Source organism: Scyliorhinus torazame, chromosome 21, assembly GCF_047496885.1.
Source record: "Scyliorhinus torazame isolate Kashiwa2021f chromosome 21, sScyTor2.1, whole genome shotgun sequence".
Taxonomy (NCBI): Eukaryota; Metazoa; Chordata; class Chondrichthyes; order Carcharhiniformes; family Scyliorhinidae; genus Scyliorhinus; species Scyliorhinus torazame.
Genome location: NC_092727.1, coordinates 129,154,270 through 129,174,569, shown reverse-complemented (window position 1 = coordinate 129,174,569; position 20,300 = coordinate 129,154,270). Strand labels below are relative to the sequence as shown.

Genomic DNA, 20,300 nt, shown 5'->3' with positions numbered 1-20,300 from the left:
CTGCATTTCAGTTACAATGTAGAGTCAACCGCACTGGGATCAGTGAATGTAATAGACCAGATTGAAGGAAGTGCACGTGAAGCACTGCCTCAGTTGAAAAAAGTGTGTTCAGGGCCTGAGATGGTGAGCAGGTGTCACACCTTCTCCGATTGCATAGGAAGGTGCCGTGGGAAGAGGGTGATGAAGTGGACCAGGGTATCCTGGAGGGAACGGTCCCTGTGAAATGCTGACAGGGGGAGTGAGGGGAAGAGGTGTTTGTTGGTGGCATCATGCTGGAGTTGGCAGAACTGGTGGAGGATGATTCTTTGAATGTGGAGGCTTGTGAGGTGAAAAGTGAGGTCAAGGGGGGTGACCCTAACTTGGTTCTTGAGAGGGAGGAGAGGGAGTGAGGGCAGAGGTGTGGGAGTTGGGTCGGACACTGTTGAGAGCCCTGTCGACAACAGCGAGTGGGAAGCACGATTAAGGAAGAATGAAGACATGTCGACAGCACCAATTTGGAAAGTGGCATCATCAGAACAGGTGCAAAGGAGGTGAAGGAACTGAGAGAATGGGATGGAGTCCTTAAAGGATGTGGGGTGTGAAGAGCTGTAGTTGACGTAGCTGTGGGAGTCGGTGGGTTTGTAATGGATACGAGTGGACAGTCCATACCCAGAAATTGAAATAGAAGGGTGAAGCAAGGGAAGGGAAGTGTCGGATATGGACCATGTGAAGGTGATAGAGGGATGGAAATTGGAAGCGAAATAAATTTTTCCAGGTCCAGATGGGAACATGAAGTGGCACCAGTCGTTGATGTAGAGTTGTGTGATGGGGCTGGAGTTTTGTCAGGGCTAGAGTGAACTGGAAATGGGGTCAGATTTATACTGTATTTTGTGTGTGTGGGGGGGGGGCGGGTGGAGCAGTGCAGCAGGATAGGGGGCCAGTGACAGGTGGAGATAGATGAAGATGTTGAGGACAGAAGCAAGTCATCGAGATTTGAAACGTTAGCTCCTGCTCTCTCCTCAGACGCTGTCAGACCTGCTGAGATTGTCCAGTATATTTTGCTTTTGTTTCAGATTCCAATCCGCAGTAATTTGCTTTTGGCTGCCTTTCAGATGGGCACAAAGGATCCCATGGCAATGTTTTAAAAAGTGGATGGGTTTTTGCCAATATTTATCTCTCAATCAATATCACTAAAAGAGACCCACCTGATCTTTAGCATATTGCTGTTTATGGGACCTTACTGCAAGCTACCCGTTTCCTACATTGTGACTTAATTGGCTGGCTGTGATGCACTTTTAACATACATTCCCTATGGTGCAGAAGGAGGCCATCTGGCCCATCGAGTTTGTACACTCTCCGAAAGAGCTCTCTACCCTGGTCCACATCCCGCCCATCCACCCCAACCTATCGCTGGACACTAAGGGGCAATTTAGATGGCCAATCCATCTTATCTGCACATCTTTGCACTGTGGGAGAAAACCCATGCTGACATGGGGAGAACATGCAAACTCCACACAATCACTCAAGGCTGGAATTGAACATGGGTCCCTGGCGCTATGAGGCAGCAGTGCCAACCACTGTGCCACCTTGCCTTTGGACATCGAGGTCATGAAAGGTGATATATGGGCAGCACGGTGGCGCAGTGGTTAGCATTGCTGCCTCACGCTGCCGAGGTCTCAGGTTCAATCCCGGCTCTGGGTTACTGTCCGTGTGGAGTTTGCACATTCTCCCCGTGTTTGCGTGGGTTTCGCCCCCACAACCCAAAGATGTGCAGGCGAGGTGGATTGGCCACGCTGAATTGCCCCTTAATTGGAAAAAATGCATTGAGTACTCTAAATTTATTTTTTTTAAATGAAAGGTGATATACAAATAAAACCTCTTTCAACTGCATCAAACTGCTTATTGACGAGTAGGATGTGGAATTCACCTCTGCCAGCTATCCCCACATAGAATAGAATTTACAGTGCAAAAGGAGGCCTAAGAATGAATCAAGGAAAGAACAATTGCTGGCTCCATTCACAATGTCAAAGAAAAGATAACTCTTATTCCTCTGCCCCCTACACACTCAAGACAGTCAACCAAGCTTTTGACCAGTAAACTTGTATCTAATAGGCCTGAGATGAAGAAATGTATTCCCGGATCAATATTCATTATCAGACAAGAAACATAGGCTACAGATTTCACAGTAGTTAGGAGCTCGAAGGGCTGAATGGCCTACTCCTGCTCCTAAGCTGGCCAAGAGAGGACAGTTATTTATTATAATAATAATAATCTTTATTAGTGTCACAGGTAGACTTACATTTTTTTAAATAAACATTTTATTGAGGTATTTTCAGTATAATAACCATGAAACCATAAACATAGTGCAAAAGCCCTTTACCTCTCGTACAGGTCCCACCCTTATTGACCCCCTACGGGCCACTGTCATGTGAGCCCGGTGAACCACCTTAAATTGTATCAAGCTGAGCCTGGCACATGTTGCGGACATGTTGACTCTACTCAACGCGTCTGCCCATAGACCATCCTCTATCTCTCCTCCCAGCTCCTCCTCCCACTTGCGCTTCAGCTCCTCGGTCTGCGTCTCCTCTGACCCCATAAGTTCCTTGTAAATGTCCGAGATGCTCCCTTCTCCTACCCACCCTCTGGAAACTACCCTGTCCTGAATCCCCCTTAGCGGTAGGAGCAGGAAGGTTGACACCTGTTTACGTAGGAAGTCCCACACCTGCAGATACCTGAATTTGTTTCCCCCTCGCCAACCCAAACTTTTCCTCCAACGCCCTCACTCGGAAAGCTCCCCTCTATGAACATATCCCCCATCCTCTCAATCCCTGCTCCCCGCCATATCTGGAACCCCCCGTCCATACTCCTCGGGGCAAACCGGTAATTATCACAGATTGGAGCCCAAACCAATGCTCGCACTGCTCCCACATGTCTCCTCCACTGGCCCCAAACTCTCAGGGCCGCCACCATCAATGGACTGGTGGAGTACAGTGCCGGCGGGAACGGTAGAGGCGCAGTTACCAACGCCCCCAAACTGGTGCCCTTACATGAAACCGCCTCCATGCGCACCCATGACGACCACCCACCCCCCCCCCCCCCCCACTTCACTTCCTGATCATGGCTATATTCGCCGCCCAGTAATAGTTGCTAAAGTTTGGCATTGCCAGCCTGCCCTCTCCCCGACTCTGCTCAAGCATTACCTTCCTTACTCGCAGGGTCTTGCCCGCCCAGACAAAGCCCATGATCACTCTGTTGACCCGCTTAAAAAAGGACCGCGGAATAAAGATGGGGAGACACGGAAATACAAATAGGAATCTCGGGAGGACCGTCATCTTCACTGTTTGCACCCTCCCACCCAGAGACAATGGAAGCGCGACCCATCTCCGAAAATAGTCATTCATTTGGTCCACCAGCCAGGCCAGATTCAATTTATGCAGCTGGTCCCATTCACACGCTACTTGGATACCTAGCTTCCCTTTACTAATCTAAACGGCAGCTCTCCCAGTCACCTCCCCTGTCCCCTCGCCTGGACCACATACATCTCACTCTTTCCCATATTGAGCTTATACCCCGGAAACCGGCCAAATTCCCCGAAAGCCCTCATGATTTCTTCCATCCACTCTATTGGGTCCGAGACGTACAGAAGCAGGTCATCCGCATAGAGCGCAACCCTGTGCTCCTCCACCCCCCCCAGACCAGTCCTCTCCAGCCCCTCGAGGCACTCAGTAAAATTGCCAACGGCTCTATAGCCAGCGCAAACAACAGTGGGGAGAGGGGACATCCCTGTCTCGTCCCCCGGTGCAGTCTAAAATAGTCCGATGTAGTCCTATTCTCCTGTACACTTGCCACAGGAGCCTGATACAGCAACCTGACCCAGTCGATAAAGCCCCGCCCGAATCCGAACCGTCCCAGTACCTCCCACAGATAGTCTCCCATTCTACCCGATCAAAAGCCTTTTCTGCATCCATTGCGATCACTACCTCCACCTCCCTACCTTCCGGGGGCATCATGATCACATTTAACAGCTTTCTTACTTTGGCTACCAGCTGCCTACCCTTACCAAACCCCGTCTGGTCCTCCCCAATAACGTCTGGAACACAGTCCTCAATCCTGGAGGACAAGATTTTGGCCAGCAACTTGGCATCCACATTTAACAGGGAGATCGGCCTGTCGGACCCACACAGCTCCGGGTTCTTGTCCCGCTTAAGAATCAGCGAAATTGTTGCCTGTGACATCGTCGGGGGCAGCACCTCTCTTTCCCTTGCCTCATTGAACATCCTCATCAACACCGGCCCCAATATCCCAGAGAACTTTTTTTTAAAAAAAATAATTTTTATTAAAGGTTTTCATAAAATATCAATAACAAAATGAGAAAGAAAAAAGAACCCAACAGGGTTAAGTACAAAACACAATCTAAAAAAGCAACCCCCCAAACCCCTCCCCCCGTACCTAAATAATAAATTAACATTAACACCCCGACTAAAGACAACAGGTGTATACACCCCCTCAGACCCTCCAGTGTAAATAACAAACAAAAATAAAGTAAACCCCCCCCCCCCCCCCCGAGCTGCTGCTGCCATTGACCAATGTCTATCGTTCTGCCAGAAAGTCTAAGAACGGTTGCCACCGCCTAAAGAACCCTTGTACCGACCCTCTCAAGGCGAATTTCACCCTCTCCAATTTAATGAACCCTGCCATATCGCTGATCCAGGATTCCACGCTTGGGGGCCTCGTATCTTTCCACTGAAGGAGAATCCTTCGCCGGGCTACCAGGGACGCAAGGGCCAGAATTCCGGCCTCTTTCGCCTCCTGCACTCCCGGCTCCTCTGCCACCCCAAATATTGCGAGCCCCCAGCCCGGTTGCGAGCCCCCAGCCCGGTTTGACCCTGGATCCTACCACCCTTGACACCGTCCTCGCTACGCCCTTCCAAAATTGCTCCAGCGCTGGGCATGCCCAGAACATATGGGCGTGATTTGCTGGGCTCCCTGAGCACCTAACACACCTGTCCTCACACCCAAAGAACCTGCTCATCCTTGTCCCGGTCATGTGTGCCCTGTGCAGCACCTTAAACTGTATGGGGCTGAGCCTCGTGCATGAAGAGGAAGAATTCACCCTCCCTAGGGCATCTGCCCACGTCCCCTCTTCGATCTCCTCTCCCAACTCCTCCTCCCACTTACCTTTCAACTCCACCACAGAGGCCTCCTCCTCCTCCTGCATCACCTGGTAAGTTTCCGAGATCTTCCCCACTCCCACCCACCCCCCCGAGAGCACCTTGTCCTGTACTGTGTGTGGCAGTAGCCATGGGAATTCCACCACCTGCCGTCTGGCAAACGCCCTTACCTGTAAGTACCTGAAGGTGTTCCCCGGGGGGGGGGGGGGGGGGGGGGGGGAGCCCGTACTTCTCCTCCAGCTCACCCAAGCTCGCGAACTTCCCGTCCACAAACAGGTCCCCCAACTTTCGGATGCCTGCCCTGTGCCACCCCGAAAACCCTCCACCTGTTCTTCCTGGGGCGAACCAGTGGTTCCCCCGTAATGGGGTCCACGCCGAGGCCCTAACTTCCCCCCTATGCCGCCTCCACTGCCCCCAAATTTTGAGGGCCGCCACCACCACCGGGCTCGTGGTATACCTCCTTGGAGGGAGCGGCAGCGGCGCCGTTGCCAGCGCCCCCAGACTCGTACCCACACAGGACGCCGTCTCCAGCCTCTTCCATGCAGCCCCCTCCATCACCCACTTGCGCACCATTGTCGCATTGGCGGCCCAGTAGTACCCCCAGAGGTTGGGCAGCGCCAGCCCCCCCTATCTCTACTCCGCTCCAGGAACACCCTTCTCACCCTCGGAGTCCCTCGCGCCCACACAAACCCCATTATACTCCTGTTAACCCACCTGAAAAAATCCTTCGGGATAAACACGGGGAGGCACTGGAACAGGAACAAAAACCTTGGGAGCACCGTCATTTTGATTGACTGCACCCTACCCGCCAGGGACAGCGGCAACGCGTCCCACCTCTTGAACTCCTCCTCCATTTGCTCCACCAGCCTTGTAAAGTTAAGCCTATGCAGGGCCCCCCAGCTCCTGGTCACCTGGACCCCCACCCAGAGAACTTTTTATAGAACTCTACGGGTACCCGTCCGGCCCCGGGGCTTTACCCGACTGCATGGCCTTCAGACCCTCCACTCTCTCTTCCGATCGGAGCCCCCAGCCCTTCTGCCCACTCCCCGTCCACCTTTGGGAAATTCAGCCCCTCCAAGAAGTGCCTCATCCCCTCCGGCCCCACAGGGGTTTCCAACCTGTACAGCCTACAATATAAATCCTTAAACGCCTTATTCGCCCCTTCTGAATCACCAACCAGGTTCCCATCTCCGTCCTTTACTTTCCCCATCTCCCTAGCTGCCTCCCTCTTCCTAAGCTGCTGTGCAAGCATTCTGCTAGCCTTCTCTCCATGTTCGTCGATCGCCCCCCTCGCCTTTCTCAGCTGCTCCACTGCCCTCCCTGTGGTCAGCAAGCTAAACTCCACCTGTACCGCCCTTAAAAGCCCTGCCTCTGGGGTCTCCGCATACCCATCAATCTGTAGTATCTCCTTTATCAGTCAGTCTACCTCTGCCCTGCCCACCTTCTCCCTATGGGCCCGGATCAAAATCGGCTCCCCCCTGACCACCACCTTCAGTGCTTCCCACACCACCGCTGCTGAAATTTCCCCAGTGTCATTGACCTGCAGGTAGCTCTGAATATATTTCCTCAGCCGCTCACACACACCTTCATCTGCCAAAAGTCCCACATCCAACCTCCAGTGCGGGTGCTGATTACTGTCTTTACTAACTTGCAGGTCAACCCAGTGCGGAGCATGGTCTGAGATTGTGATCGCCGAGTACCACGGGTCCACCACCACAGCCAGCAAGGCCCTGCTCAAAATAAAGAAATCAATCCGGCAGTACACTTTATGCACGTGTGAGTAGAAGGAGAACTCCTTCCCCCTCGGCTGCCCAAACCAGTTTTTAAAAACTGACCAGCCTCCCTCTATGTGGCGACTAGGGACTTTTCACAGTAACTTCATTTGAAGCCTACTTGTGACAATAAGCGATTTTCATTTCATCAAGATTGTCTGTTTAGCTTGAGACAGACGATTCTTGAAAGTCAGTGCAGACACATGGGAGATGCTGACTGAAGCAGGGAGAAACTGCAGCAGCTAAGACGATACAAGAGGAAAGTGGTCTCACTGTCCCAGGAAAGATTGCAAACCGGACACTCACACATCCAATGTGTTGTCATGCAAAACCTGCAATATAGCTTAGCCTCAGGCTAGTTGGCAGGAATTTACAGCCTGTAGTCCATTTTAACTATTCATAATTTGCAGCTGTTGGGGTAGAAGTGCAGGGAGGCAGGTCTGGAATCAACCCCCCCTCAACCGTGAGGTGAAACTTGTGAAATGCAGTCTGGTGACACAAGGAAAATAAGTTCTTATAAACAGCTCGAGTCACAGTCAACTGAAACCAGCTCCTAGTGATAAGTTGCCATAGTCCCCCCAGATGAATATAGGCTGCTTTGTCTTTGGGGGGGGGGGGGGGTTATTTAACCTGAGGATCACCACACCTCAGGCAAGGGGCAATATTGAGAAGGCAGGCCTTCATGAATAACCCAGGGGTATAACCTAACTAAGGCACACACGCACAGATTTATTTTGATGCAGTTTCAGTCTCCATTATAACTTGTCTGTGTCACGAGTCTCTTTACACTACTAAACATTGCTCTAAACCTTCGCACTCCGATCTACTTATCATAGACAAATTGCTCCAACCCTTCGCACTCCGATCATAGACTCATATGAGTCTGGTACCAGGATAAGGGAATCAGGTATTTTGTACCCTTGGAAATCAGCTTCACAAATTCAGATCTCCTGGAATCTGAATTAAAACAGCACCAGTATAAAAAGCAGCTTTACTTTGACCAGAATCCCACTGCTCTGCAGCAAGATTTCTCATTAAAAATTATCGCTCACTCTCCTTAGCTTCTCCTTGGAGGGATCATTTTCTTTTTGCACATTTAGTTTTTGTGGAGGTTATTTTAGTTTCAGGTTCATTCTTCACAGCTGAACTCCAGTTAATGTTATAGACAGTACCAACCAAAATAGTGGTTTCGATATAATCCTGTGCTGCATCAGAGCACGTTTCACAGCACTCATAAATAACGTGGTACATTCCACTGTATCCTGGCAACATGTTCACCGAGTATTCTACTTAAACAACATGAAAGCACAGCAACTTGGGTGCATCACCTCACTGAGCAGATCAAAAGCAGGTTACTCTGTTGCGGGTTAGTTACCAAAAGCTTTGATTAAAGGGTCAACTGTCTCACAACTGGCAGCATTCTCATCTTATCAAAAGATCATGGATTGAAATCCCGCTCATCCAGGCTGACACTTCAAGGCATGCCGAGGGATGAGGGGGGGGTTGATTCCAGACCTGCCTCCCTGCACTGTTGGACGTGACACCTTTTGGATAAGATATATAACTGAGGTGCCACCAGCCCTCTCAGAGGGGCAATTTGGAAAAGCAAGCGAGTTTTCCCTGGTCTCCTGACCAATATTTATCCTTCAACAAATATCAATGAAGATTATCTGACCATTCTCATATTGTTGTTAGTGGGAATTAGTTGCTGCATTTCCTAAATTACAGCAGTGACTAGACTTTGAAATCTACTCAATTGGCTGGAAAGTGCTTTGCAATTAGGAGTTTGTGAAAGGTGCAGTATATTTTGGCACCAGTTGAAGAGTACCTGCTGCCAAGCCTCTAGGGCAACAAGGGTGCACCTAAGGCGCTCTCTTCCTTCCATGTGTTGTGTTGTGGGTCAGGTCATGCACTAAAAAACGCATGATTCACAGCACAGCATAATATATAATTAATTGTGCTGATCCACTGGGACCGTGGCGCTAAGCACCCGGGTTTGAATCCCAGCCCTGGGTCACTGTCCATGTGGAGTTTGCACGTTCTCCCCATGTCTGCGTGGGTTTCACCCCCACAATCCAAAGATGCGCAAGTTAGGTGGATTGGCCACGCTAAATTGCCCCTTCATTGGAAAAATAATAATTGGGTACTCTATTTATAAAAACAATTAATGGTGCTGCCCGCACCACAACAAAATGTGATAGTTTACCTAACCATTTCTCCCTCCACCAGATCATGTATATATTTATGACATTTCAAATTTCAAACAATTGTGGTTCTTGCTCTCACAGATTAACTGTCCACTTACATTTTGTCCACTTTGCTTTCGGAGATATTGGTGGAGGGATAAATATTGTCCTGCACAGGATCCTTAAAATCCAATCCCGAGAACAGACAGGGTCGCCGTTTAATATCTCACCGAAAGGATCACACCTCAAACAGCATTTCTATATTAGAGGGTCGCCCACGATTCTCTACCCAACTCCCTGGAGTGGGGCTTGAACCCACAACCTCCTGACTTCAGAGGCCAGAATGCCACCCACTGAGACAACTGACTGACGCCTTAAAGGGGGAATCAGTGAAGTGCATATATGTTTTTCTAGTTCAATGTACCGAGTACCCGTTAAGCTGCAGGTGGTGTTTGCAACTTTAAAAAGGTAACGTTTGAAATGCAAATCCGTACCTTTAACAAAAAGGAACAATTATATTTTAAACCGTCTTCAAATCCCACGATTATTATGTCTTAGAAAAGAAATCTCGCAAAAAAAAATTGTTATTCAAATTGTTTGGTAAAATTTAAAAGAAATGTACACAAACAAAAGGCTTGTTCACAACCCGCCACGGGTGACCGAGCGCGGCTAGCGCGCAGGCGCGGGACATTCCAACATGGCGGCGGCCGCAGGGGGGCGCCGGGAGTTGTAGTTCCCGCCGCTCGGCGCCGGCTCCCAACAGCGACCCTCAGAGCCGGAGCCAAGCAAGCGCGCAGACGCGGGACATTCCAACATGGCGGCTGCCGCGGGGGACGCCGGGAGTTGTAGTCCCCACCGCTCGGCGCCGGCTCCCAACAGCGGTCCATCAGAGTCCGAAGCGAGTCCGCGCGGGCTTCCCTCAAGGTTCCCCTCCCCGCCAATCACCCTGCGCCCGCCGATCGGCCGACCCGCTTCGGAAAAGACTGATTTACTGCGCATGGGTGGCCGCTTAAAACACCGCCGCGACTACAGATCGCGCGCGCGGCAGAAACCAATTTGAAAAATCTGGAACTGAAAGAAAAAAAAACCCATAGCCCGGGTTTAGAAAATCAAAGCATCGCAAAGGGATGGCAATGCACCGGGCGTGGAAATGCACCGAACACCAGCTGCATAAGTCACACCGCGGCTGAGCATTCCGCCTTTATCTGCCTGCACGGCCAACGCGCATGCGCGCGGACCAAAGCAAGTTTTTAGATGATAAAATAAACATTTATTGAAAATGCGAATGGCGGGGGTGAGAACCCCGGGTTTCCGCCGCGGGCCCCCCTCACCACCGCGACCGGGGGCCCAGTCAGTGATACCCGAGTGAGGCTGCGGCCTAGGCTCAGGGCTCGGCACAAAAACCCCGACACACAATAAAGCCCGAGGCCGGCCTGCACCCCCTCCCCCACACACACTCTCCCCCTTCCCCCTCCAAACAACCTCCACCGCCCGCTTCAAACACAGAACACACAACCCCGAGGGGGTGGGGGATCTATCTAACATGGATTTAGACATGAGAGAGAGCGGAAAGGCTTTACCCATGTTGCCGCTGAAGATGGTGGCTGCCGGGGGGGGAACTGAGGTGCGGGAGTGCGGGGAGCAGCCGGAGCGGGGAGGAGGCGGACCCGGAGTAGTGGGGGGGGAAGCTGCCGCCGCTGCACCTCCGGAACCACCGGCCTCAGGTAAATTCTCCCGCTCCAGCAGCGGGCCTGCTGCAAAAACAAACCCGCCCCGTTTGCACTGGCTGCTTTACCACCCCTGTTATTTATTGTGGCAGAAATATTAGTGTGTGTGTGTGGGGGGGTGGGTGGGGGGGGGGGGGGGGGTCTGGCCTGGCATTGAGTGACTGCAGGTGGTTCGCTTCTGTCGATTAGGATCATAACATCATCAAGAGGAATCAATCACCTCTTGCCCACCTCCTCTGCTTCGTAGACTTTGCAGTGCAGAAGGAGGCCATTCGGCCCATCGAGCCTGCACCAGCCCTTGGAAAGAGCATCGTACCTAAGCCAAGACCTCCACCCCACTACCCAGCAACCCCGCCTTACCTTACCCTTTTTGGTCACTATTGTGAGATTTGAATGTGTGCTCACAATCACTGACACTGAGGACAAAAACACTAGAAGCAAGTTAGTTTTATTTATCCTTATACAAGTCTGCAGAGTCGGGTGCCTCCTAGACAGGAGCACACCAAATAGCTTGTTTCGTCTGTTTATATACACTTTATTCGTTTATCATTCTCCTGCCCTCTCCTCCTGATTGGATCAGGTTTCACTGAGGTTCACATTCTTCCTTATACGCCTTCATCATACATTATATGTCAGTATTCACGCTTCATCATACATTATATGTCAGTATTCACGCTTCATCATACATTATATGTTCACGTTAACGTACTTTTTCTGTCCAGTGGGTGGTTCCCTTGGACATTTGCGTGGCCTCAGTGACTTGTTTATGTCTTTAAGACTGTCCACTCTTCTATTTTGCTAAGCCTTCCCCAATCTATCTTGCTCAACATTCAGACCTATTATTATTTCTTCTGTTAATGCTATACCTACTTCTCCATTATTTCCACTTCCTCATGTGCATCTGTTTCCTTGTCCAAGCAGTACTTTTCCACAAGCCTGTGTTAGTCTTTTAGTCTGTTATTCATTTAATACATTTAATAATCCAAATATTCTCTTTCTCTCACTATGCACAATTTATCATTGCCAATCCACCTAACCAGCACATCTTTGGACAGTGGGAGGAAACCCACGGGGAGAACGTGCAGACTCCGCACAGACAGTGACCCAAGCCGGGAATCGAACCTACGATCCTGGAGCAGTGAAGCAACTGTGCCGCCCCTTCATCATCTAGCAGCACCTGGATTTTAAAATTCTTATCCTTCTTTTCAAATCCCTCCATGGATTCACCCCTCGCTATCTCTGTAATCATCCACAGCCCTTCAAGAGATTTCTCTTAATAATGATCTTCATTATTGTCACAAGTAGGCTTACATTAACACTGCAATGAAGTTACTGTGAAAATCCCCTAGTCGCCACATTCTGCGCCTGTTCGGGTATGCAGAGGGAGAATTTAGAATGTCCAAGTTACCTAACGACATGTCTTTCGGGACTTGTGGCCCCTTGAGCATCACTGGTTTTAATTAGACATAGAACATACAGTGCAGAAGGAGGCCATTTGGCCCATCGAGTCAGCACCGACCCACTTAAGCCCTCACTTTCACCCTATCCCCTTAACCCAATAACCCCTCTTAACCTTTTTGGACACTAAGGGCAATTTAGCATGACCAATCCACCTAACCTGCACGTCTTTGGACTGTGGGAGGAAACCGGAGCACCCGGAGGAAACCCACGCAGACGTGGGGAGAACGTGCAGACTCTGTACAGACAGTGACCCAGCAGGGAATCGAACCTGGGACCCTGGCGCTGTGAAGCCACAATGCTATCCATTTGTGCTACCGTGCTGCCCACCATTGGCACTGTGTCTTCAGCTAACAGCCCAAGTTCTGGAACTCCCTAGAATGCTCCACCACTGTCTCTTCCTTTAACACCTTCCCTCAAACATATGTCTTTGAATGAGCTTTTGGTCGCCTGTCCCTGTGTGTCTTGTGATCAAGTGTGTCGACTCTATGGTCCTGTGAAACATCTTGAGATATTTTAACTATGTTAAAGGTGCTATAAATGCAACCTTTGTAAGGTTTCTCATTTTAAAGGGCGCCAAGCAGTAAGTTCCAAATTAGGAATAGGCAATAAATGTCAGCGATCCTTTGAAATATTAAAAGAACTAACATGAATGACAACAATTTATAATGTAGTTTGATGTCTTCATGATGCTATATAGACACTGCAGTACCCGCTGGTCTCAGAAAGCTTAAGTGTACCAGTAGATACCATGCTCCCCCTCGACGTGGCTGCGGAAGATAGCCAATGAAGGCAGAATGAACAAGTCCCAATTGCCAGGCCTAGGAGCACACTGCAAGAAAGTTCTCTGACCTTCCTGCACACTCTTCCATCCACACTGGGTGACCAAAGATCAGCAACATGAGGAGCAACCCCTTTAAAATTGTAAAAGAGGGATAATGCAGTCCAAACCACTCACACTCTTTCAAATGAAATGAAATGAAAATCGCTTATTGTCACAAGTAGGCTTCAAATGAAGTTAATGTGAAAAGCTCCTAGTCGCCACATTCCGGCACCTGTTCGGGGAGGCTGGTACGGGAATTAAACCGTGCTGGATGTGGGTGTCACTAGCAAGGATTTGTTGTCCTTCCCTAATAGTCCTTGAAAAGAGAGTGATCAGCTGCCTTCTTGAACCGCTGCAGTCCATTTGACCTTTTTGAATAAATCCCTGGAGGAGGCACTGGGTTGCCCTCGAGTCATCAAACAAAACTGTCCCCTTTTTAGATGGACACAATTAATAGAAAAAAGAATCAAATAATAAAAGGCAACTTAATAATGTTGTCACTTGTCTCCCAAATGCCTTGCAGTGCCCACTGGTCATGGGAAGCCACAAGTAGATCAGCGCATACACTGCTTTTTTAAGGAGTGGATTCATGCTCCCCTGGCAATAAAGCTCTTAGTCAGATGGAGTCAATCTAAATCAGGGAGTTGGAGTATGAATTTGGGATCAAGTTTTGATAAATGATAATAATAATCACTTATTGTCACAAGTAAGCTTCAATGAAGTTACTGTGAAAAGCCCCTAGTTGCCACATTCTGGGGAGGCTGGTACGGGAATTGAAGCCGCGCTGCTGGCATTGTTCTGCATTACAAGCCAGCTGTTTAGCCCACTGTGCTAAACCAACCCAAATGCAATGGTATTGGTGGGCTTCTTATGGGCTTGCTCAGGATTTCACTTTAGAATTCACTTCTGAATGATTTCACTTTTAGCTGGGTCTCTCATGCTCTTTATTGGTGGAACCCCCTCCTCAAATGATGCTTGGTGAGATCACCAAGGCACAGAGAGTGGCGGAGACTTCAGTTTAGAAAGGAGGTAAATCTAAAAATTACATCAGAGGAACCATGAAAGTTGATTGGTTTGCAAGTATAAACCTTCCCGGACTAGGCACAGAGGAGACAATTGATGAGTGACCGTGTGTTATATCATACGAAGTTTAAGGATGCAGCTCGGCTATGTGGAACGTGCATCCTGTGGGACGTGGGTCACGCAGGAAATTGAAGCAATAGCTGGAAACACTGTGGGGCATCCGCAAGGCTAAGGATTACATGGAGAGTACATTTAAGAGGCAGCTACACAGGCCGAGAGGGAATGGGTGATTGCCTGAGTATCTGAGAGAAACAGGCATGTGGTGCAGGAATCTGCTGAGGCCAACCTCTCTCTCTAACAGCTTTTCCATTTTGGATACTTGTGGGCAAGATGGTTCCTCACAGGACTTTAGCAAGAACCAAGTTTGTGGCACCATGAGTGACTCAGCTGCAGAGGAAGGGAGGAAGAAGAGTGAGAGTGCAGTAGTGGTGGGAATTCCATAGTTAGGGTAGCAGACAAGTGTTTTTGTGGCCGTAGACATAAGTCCAAGATAGTATGTTGCCTCTGGTGCCAGGGCCAAGATTGTCACAGAGCAGCTCCAAGACATTCTTTTGGGGAGGTTAACAGCCAGAAATCATGGTCCACATTGGGACCAATGACATCAGTAGGAAACGGGGAGGTTACGGGGAACCGTGGCCTTCATGGGGGTGTACCAGGACCAGATGAGATGCACCCAAGGGTACTGAGGGAAGTGAGAGTGGAAAATTTAGAGGCACTGATGATAATCTTCTTCAGACACAGGGTTGGCACGGGAGGACTGGAGAATTGTGAATGTTACACTCTTGTTCAAAAAAGGGTGCAAGGATAATGTCAGCAACTACAGACCTGCCAATTTGACTTTGGTGGTAGGGAAACTTCTGGAAACGATATTTCCGACAAAATTGAAAGTCACTTAGACAAGTGCAGGATAATTAAGGAAAGACAACATTGATTCATCAAGGAAAAACATGTTTAACTGATTTACTGGAGCTTTTTGAGGAGGTAACAGAGAAGGTTGATAAAGTCAACACTGTTGATGTGGTGTATATGGATTTTAAAAAGATATTTGATACTGGTGCCACACAACAGACTGTGAGCAAAATTCTAGCTCATGGAATAAGGAAAAGTCGGCACTTGGACAAGAAATTGACTGAGTGACAGGAACCACATAGCAGTGATAAATGGGTGTTATTCAGGATTGGAGGAGGGTTTGTAGCGGTGTTCCCCTGGGATCATTGTTGGGAGCCTTGCTCTTCTTGATATATAATAATGACCTGGACTGTGCTGTTCAGCACATGATTTCAAAAGTTGCATGTGACCCACAGATTGGAGGCATTGTCAACTGTGATGAGGATAGCCTTGGACTTCAAAAGGCCATAGATACATTGGTGGATCGGGCAGACAAATGGCAGATTAAGTTTAGTGCAGAGGAATTTGAGGTGATTCATTTTGGCAGGAAGAATACAGAGAGACAACATAAAATAAACGGAAAAACTCTAAAGGAGGTGTAGGAACAGAGGAACCTTGGTGTACAGTACATAAGTAATTGAAGATGGCAGTGCATGTTGAGACCAGTTAATTTGGCATATGGTATCTTCGGCTTTGTTAATAGGGACATTGAGTACAAGAGTAAGGAGATCAAATTGAACTTGTATAAAACAATAGTTAGGCTGCATCTGGAGACTTTGTCAAGTTCTGGGCAACATACTTGAGGAAGAATGTGAAGGCATTGGAAAGACCAAAAGGAGATTCAGAAGAATGATTCCAGGGCTAAAAAGCTGTAGCTATGAAGATAGATTGACAGGTAGGGACTGGTTTCCTTGGAGAAAAGAAGGCTGAGAGGAGACTTGATATAGCTATTCAAGACCCTGAGGGGTATGGACAGTATAAATAGTGGGAGACTGTTCCCATTCAAGAGAACACCAAGAGTTAGAGTCACAGATTGAGAATAATTGGCAAAGGAGTAGAAGTGATGTGAGGAAATTAATTTTCACCCAGTGGGTGGTTGGAGATTTGAACAAACTTCCTAAGAGGGTGATAGGTTTGATCGAGATATTCAAAATGGAATTGGATTGCTATCTGAAAATAAAGAATGTACAAGGTCATGGGATATGGCAGGGGAGTGGGATTAGGTAGAATCCTCAATGAGCCAAATAGCCGCCTCCTGCACTCTGTGAATCAGTAAGATCTGGTGGAACCCAATGTCAACCTCATTTGCCAACCAAAAATAGATGCCACTTTGAGCAGGAGGATGGCCCAGGATATCATTGCCACTAAATGGCTGACTCCTGCTCCTATTTCTTATGTTCTTATTAGAACCAAATCAAAAGCCAGTTTTGCAGTTAGGTCAATTGGTCACTGGATTGAGATTGACCATTGATTCTTAAGCCAGCTAACAGAGAAAATTGATTTGAACTGAAATCCCACAGTTGAAAGGTGGTATTTGAACCTCAACTACTCAATCCCATAGCAGATTTGTTTTTTTTTAAATCCTATTGTGAGAGATTTCACTTTGAGCTGTGACATAGTTCTCTCCTCTAAGCAGCTAATCCGCTTGTAAGATCACGACAGTGGCTGTTTAACCATACTGGAGTGGGGTGCATCTTAGCTGATCCCAACTTGCACAGGTGCTCCCCCTGAGATCAGTGAGCTCAGGAAAGGACTCAGCGTCACACCTGGGATTTTCCAGCTCTATATTCACTGAATCCACTTGCTGAGTCACTGGGTGGGCAACAACTGATTTTTAGTTGGTGTCTTTATTCGGTGACTATCTGTAATTTATACAGTTCCGAGAATTGTGGAAATCGTCTCCCTGTGACCTGATGCCCATGAGAAAAGAGCTATTGACTTTTCAGTAATGTCAGTATTTCTGTACCTGAATATATCAGGTGATGCTGATGGTTTAAAAAAACAGGCTCAAGCATGTAGATGCAACATTAATGGTTGTTTGTTTTTGCAGTTTAAACAAAAACATTTGAAAATGGTAAGCTAATAGTGTCATTTTTAAAAACCTGTTTATATAGCAAATGTCAGTGCCAAGCGAGCTGACTGGGAGAAGTGGCTGAGCGCAACAACTGAAGGAGCAGATTTACAAAAGAGCTCATCCTGCAGGTTTGCAGCGGAAAGCATGCTCACAGAAAATGCAGGTTGGAAAGTCAATTTTACTGTTTCAGATCTACAGCTCCTTGTGAAGGGCTTGCTCGCTGGGAGTAGGTTATTGTGGAATTAACTGTACAATATTAACCCAGGGTGTTTCGGTAATCTTGATGTATCAGCTATCTAGACTGGTCTCCTGGCACTATCAGTGTGAAATCAGTGGTTAGCACAGTTGCTTCACAGCTCCAGGGTCCCAGGTTTGATTCCCGGCTTGGGTCACTGTCTGTGCGGAGTCTGCACGTTCTCCCCGTGTGTGCGTGGGTTTCCTCCGGGTGCTCCGGTTTCCTCCCCCAGTCCAAAGATGTGCGGGTTAGGTGGATTGGCCATGATAAATTGCCCTTAGTGACCAAAAAGGTTAATTGAGGTTACTGGTGTTGCCAATTTAATGGAATACTATAATAATGTTGCTCTTTAGAGTCACCAATATGATACTGAGGCTCTTTTTATGATATGATGTTATGTCCCAACAGCGTCGCCAATACTGTGGATGTTTCTATTTATCTTACTGAACCACAAGGCTTTCCCGTATATCAGTAAAATGACCACACAACCAGTTAGTCAGTTCAAGTTCAAAGATGGTTTATTTACAAACAAGGGTTACTTCGACATGCAAGCACAATATACTACAAGTTAAACTACACCTATCAACTACATTAACCTATACTTAACTTCAGGCGACCGGCACTGTGCAAGTGGATAAGGCCTTTATCTGGATCACGTGGCTGGTTTGAAGAAGTGGCTCTGTCTCTGCTGGGCTCATCCGTCATGTAGCGATTGTTGGTCTTGAACTTGGCTGTCAGGTCATTATGCTGCAGTTGGGCTGGCACAGGCCGGATTCAAAGGAGACCGAACACATGGCTGTGTCCCCTTTTATCCCTCTAGGGTTTTACACTCTTTGGGGCGGTCCTTAATCTTGGACCCAATAATTCGACAGGGCTTCGATCACTGCCTTCGATTTAGGCCAATAAGGGGGCGGGTGGCTGGGCGGGTCCTTAGCGGTCATTGACCTTGGCAGTTGGGCTCTCTGAGTAAAGGGAGTGACGCCAATCAGTCTGTGGCTGTATCGGTTTCTTGATTGGAGTCCTATTGTTCTGGGGAGATGGGCCATTAGAATGCAAATGAGCGGGGGTTTCGATCAAATCTAGCTACCTGGGTTGTAAATACACAGAAGCTCTGCATCTGTCTGAGTCCTGGGTTGGCCATAATGGCCATAATTCCCATGGTCCTTTGCAGGTGGTCATCTCAGATGGCTACACTGGGTTAAGGGGATGGGGTGGAGGAGGTGTGTGCTTGAGTGGGGTGCTCTTTCCAAGGGCCGGTGCAGACTCGATGGGCCGAATGGTCTTCTGCACTGTAAATTCTATAATTCTATGATTCTATGAAACCACTTTCTTTTGGAATTTTAACAAAAATTCGCTGTTTAAAGGGCTGACCTGTAATTGTCTATATAATCACAAACATGGAACTCTGCCAACTCTTATCCTAACAATCTCCCAACAAACTGCAGGCTTTGAAAACTCACAAGCGTGGTGTTACTAGTTACTACTTCATGATTTATGGGAAACGAACAGTGATGTGCAGTTAAGGCCAAGATCAGATCAGCATGATCGTATTGAACGGTGGTACAGGCTTGAGGGACTGTATGGCCACATTTGCTCTTATTTGAAGGGATTTGATAGAGGTGTTCAAGGTTGTGAGGGGAGTGGACAGAGTAGATAAAGAGAAACTTACTGTACCTGGAAGGATCGAGAATCAGAGGACACTGATTTAAGGTGATGGGAAAAATGGGCAAAAGAAGCAATGGTGATTTAGTGACCACAGACGAGTCCGAGGCGAATGGAGAAAAAGTTTTATTGCAAAGTAATAATATGTACAATACTCTTCCGATCCCAGCTGGTTTCAAGTCTAGGACGAGAGGGGATTAATGAAATGAAGGATCTGTTTCTTGGGGAACGATTTGTGAGCTTGGAGGAGCTGGGAGAGAAGTACGGGTTGTTGCAGGGGGAAGGGTTTAGGTACCTGCACATTCGAGACTTTGCAAGGAAGGATTTCCCGACCTTCCCGATAACGCTGGCCTCCTTGCTGTTGGAGGCGGTACTGTCGGGGGGGGGACAAGCGGGCTGTATTGGTGATTTATGGGAGGATCGTGGAGGAAAATAGGGTGTCCTGTGGGGGGGAGATGAAGTGGGAAAAAGAGCTGGGGGAGGGCGATGGAAGACGGACTGTGGTGTGAGTTGCTGCAGAGGGTAAATGTCTCAACCTCGTGCGTGAGCTTGGGGCTGATGCAATTGAAGATTGTGTATAGGACGCACCTCACAAAATCAAAGATGAGCCAGCCGTTTGAGTGGATGGTGGATGTTTGTGAGTAATGTGGGAGGGGCCCACAAACCATGGTCATATGTTTTGGCCCTGCCCGAAGCTGGAAAGGTATTGGCGGGAGTTATTTAACACTATCTAGCGGGGTTTTGCACATGGATGTGGAGCCTGGTCCCCTAGAAGCCATTTTCGGGATGTCGGACCGACCAGAGTTGCAGGCGGTAACGGGGGCAGACGTTTTAGCCTTCGCCTCACTGATCGTTCTTAGGCGGGTCTTGTTGGGGTGGTGGTCAGTCTCTCCGCCCTGTGCCTCGGAGTGGTGGGGGGACCTGCTGGGGTTTCTGACCCTGGAGAAGGTGAGGTTTCAGCTGAGGTAGAGTGAAGGAGGGGTTCAACAATCTTGGGGGTTTGTTTATTAGGCACTTTGGGGAGCTGGTTGCTATTGAATGCTAAGGGGGGGGAGGGGGGGGTGTTTTTGTTCGACAAGTCTATGTTTTAGGAATTATATTGTTGGGGTTGTTCTGTCAGTGAGGGGAGTGGGAGACAGTGAGGGGAGTGAGAGTGGGAGACAGTGAGTGGAGTGAGAGTGGGAGACAGTGAGGGGAGTGAGAGTGGGAGACAGTGCGGGGAATGAGAGTGGGAGACAGTGA

At 48.5% G+C, this 20,300-nt stretch overlaps 2 protein-coding genes across 6 annotated transcripts in view; one reads left to right on the top strand and one right to left on the bottom strand.

Annotated features, from left to right (window-relative positions):
• cbx1b (chromobox homolog 1b (HP1 beta homolog Drosophila)) overlaps positions 1–10,865 on the bottom strand; it is a 38,170-nt gene extending 27,305 nt beyond the window's left edge. The window contains exon 1 of the mRNA XM_072487567.1: positions 10,689–10,865. Coding sequence (XP_072343668.1) covers positions 10,689–10,692 — 4 coding nt within the window. The 5' untranslated portion in view covers positions 10,693–10,865. The remainder of the gene's footprint in view (positions 1–10,688) is intronic.
• LOC140398652 (sorting nexin-11-like) overlaps positions 10,769–20,300 on the top strand; it is a 166,254-nt gene continuing 156,722 nt past the window's right edge. For 4 of the 5 annotated variants that reach the window (XM_072487564.1, XM_072487565.1, XM_072487560.1 and 1 more), the window contains exons 1-2: positions 10,769–10,832; positions 17,202–17,324. The gene's annotated coding sequence lies outside the window, so the exon portion shown is untranslated. Of the gene's footprint in view, positions 10,833–11,066; positions 11,277–17,201; positions 17,325–20,300 lie in introns of those variants that run through there. The other variant, XM_072487561.1, reaches the window with a different exon arrangement.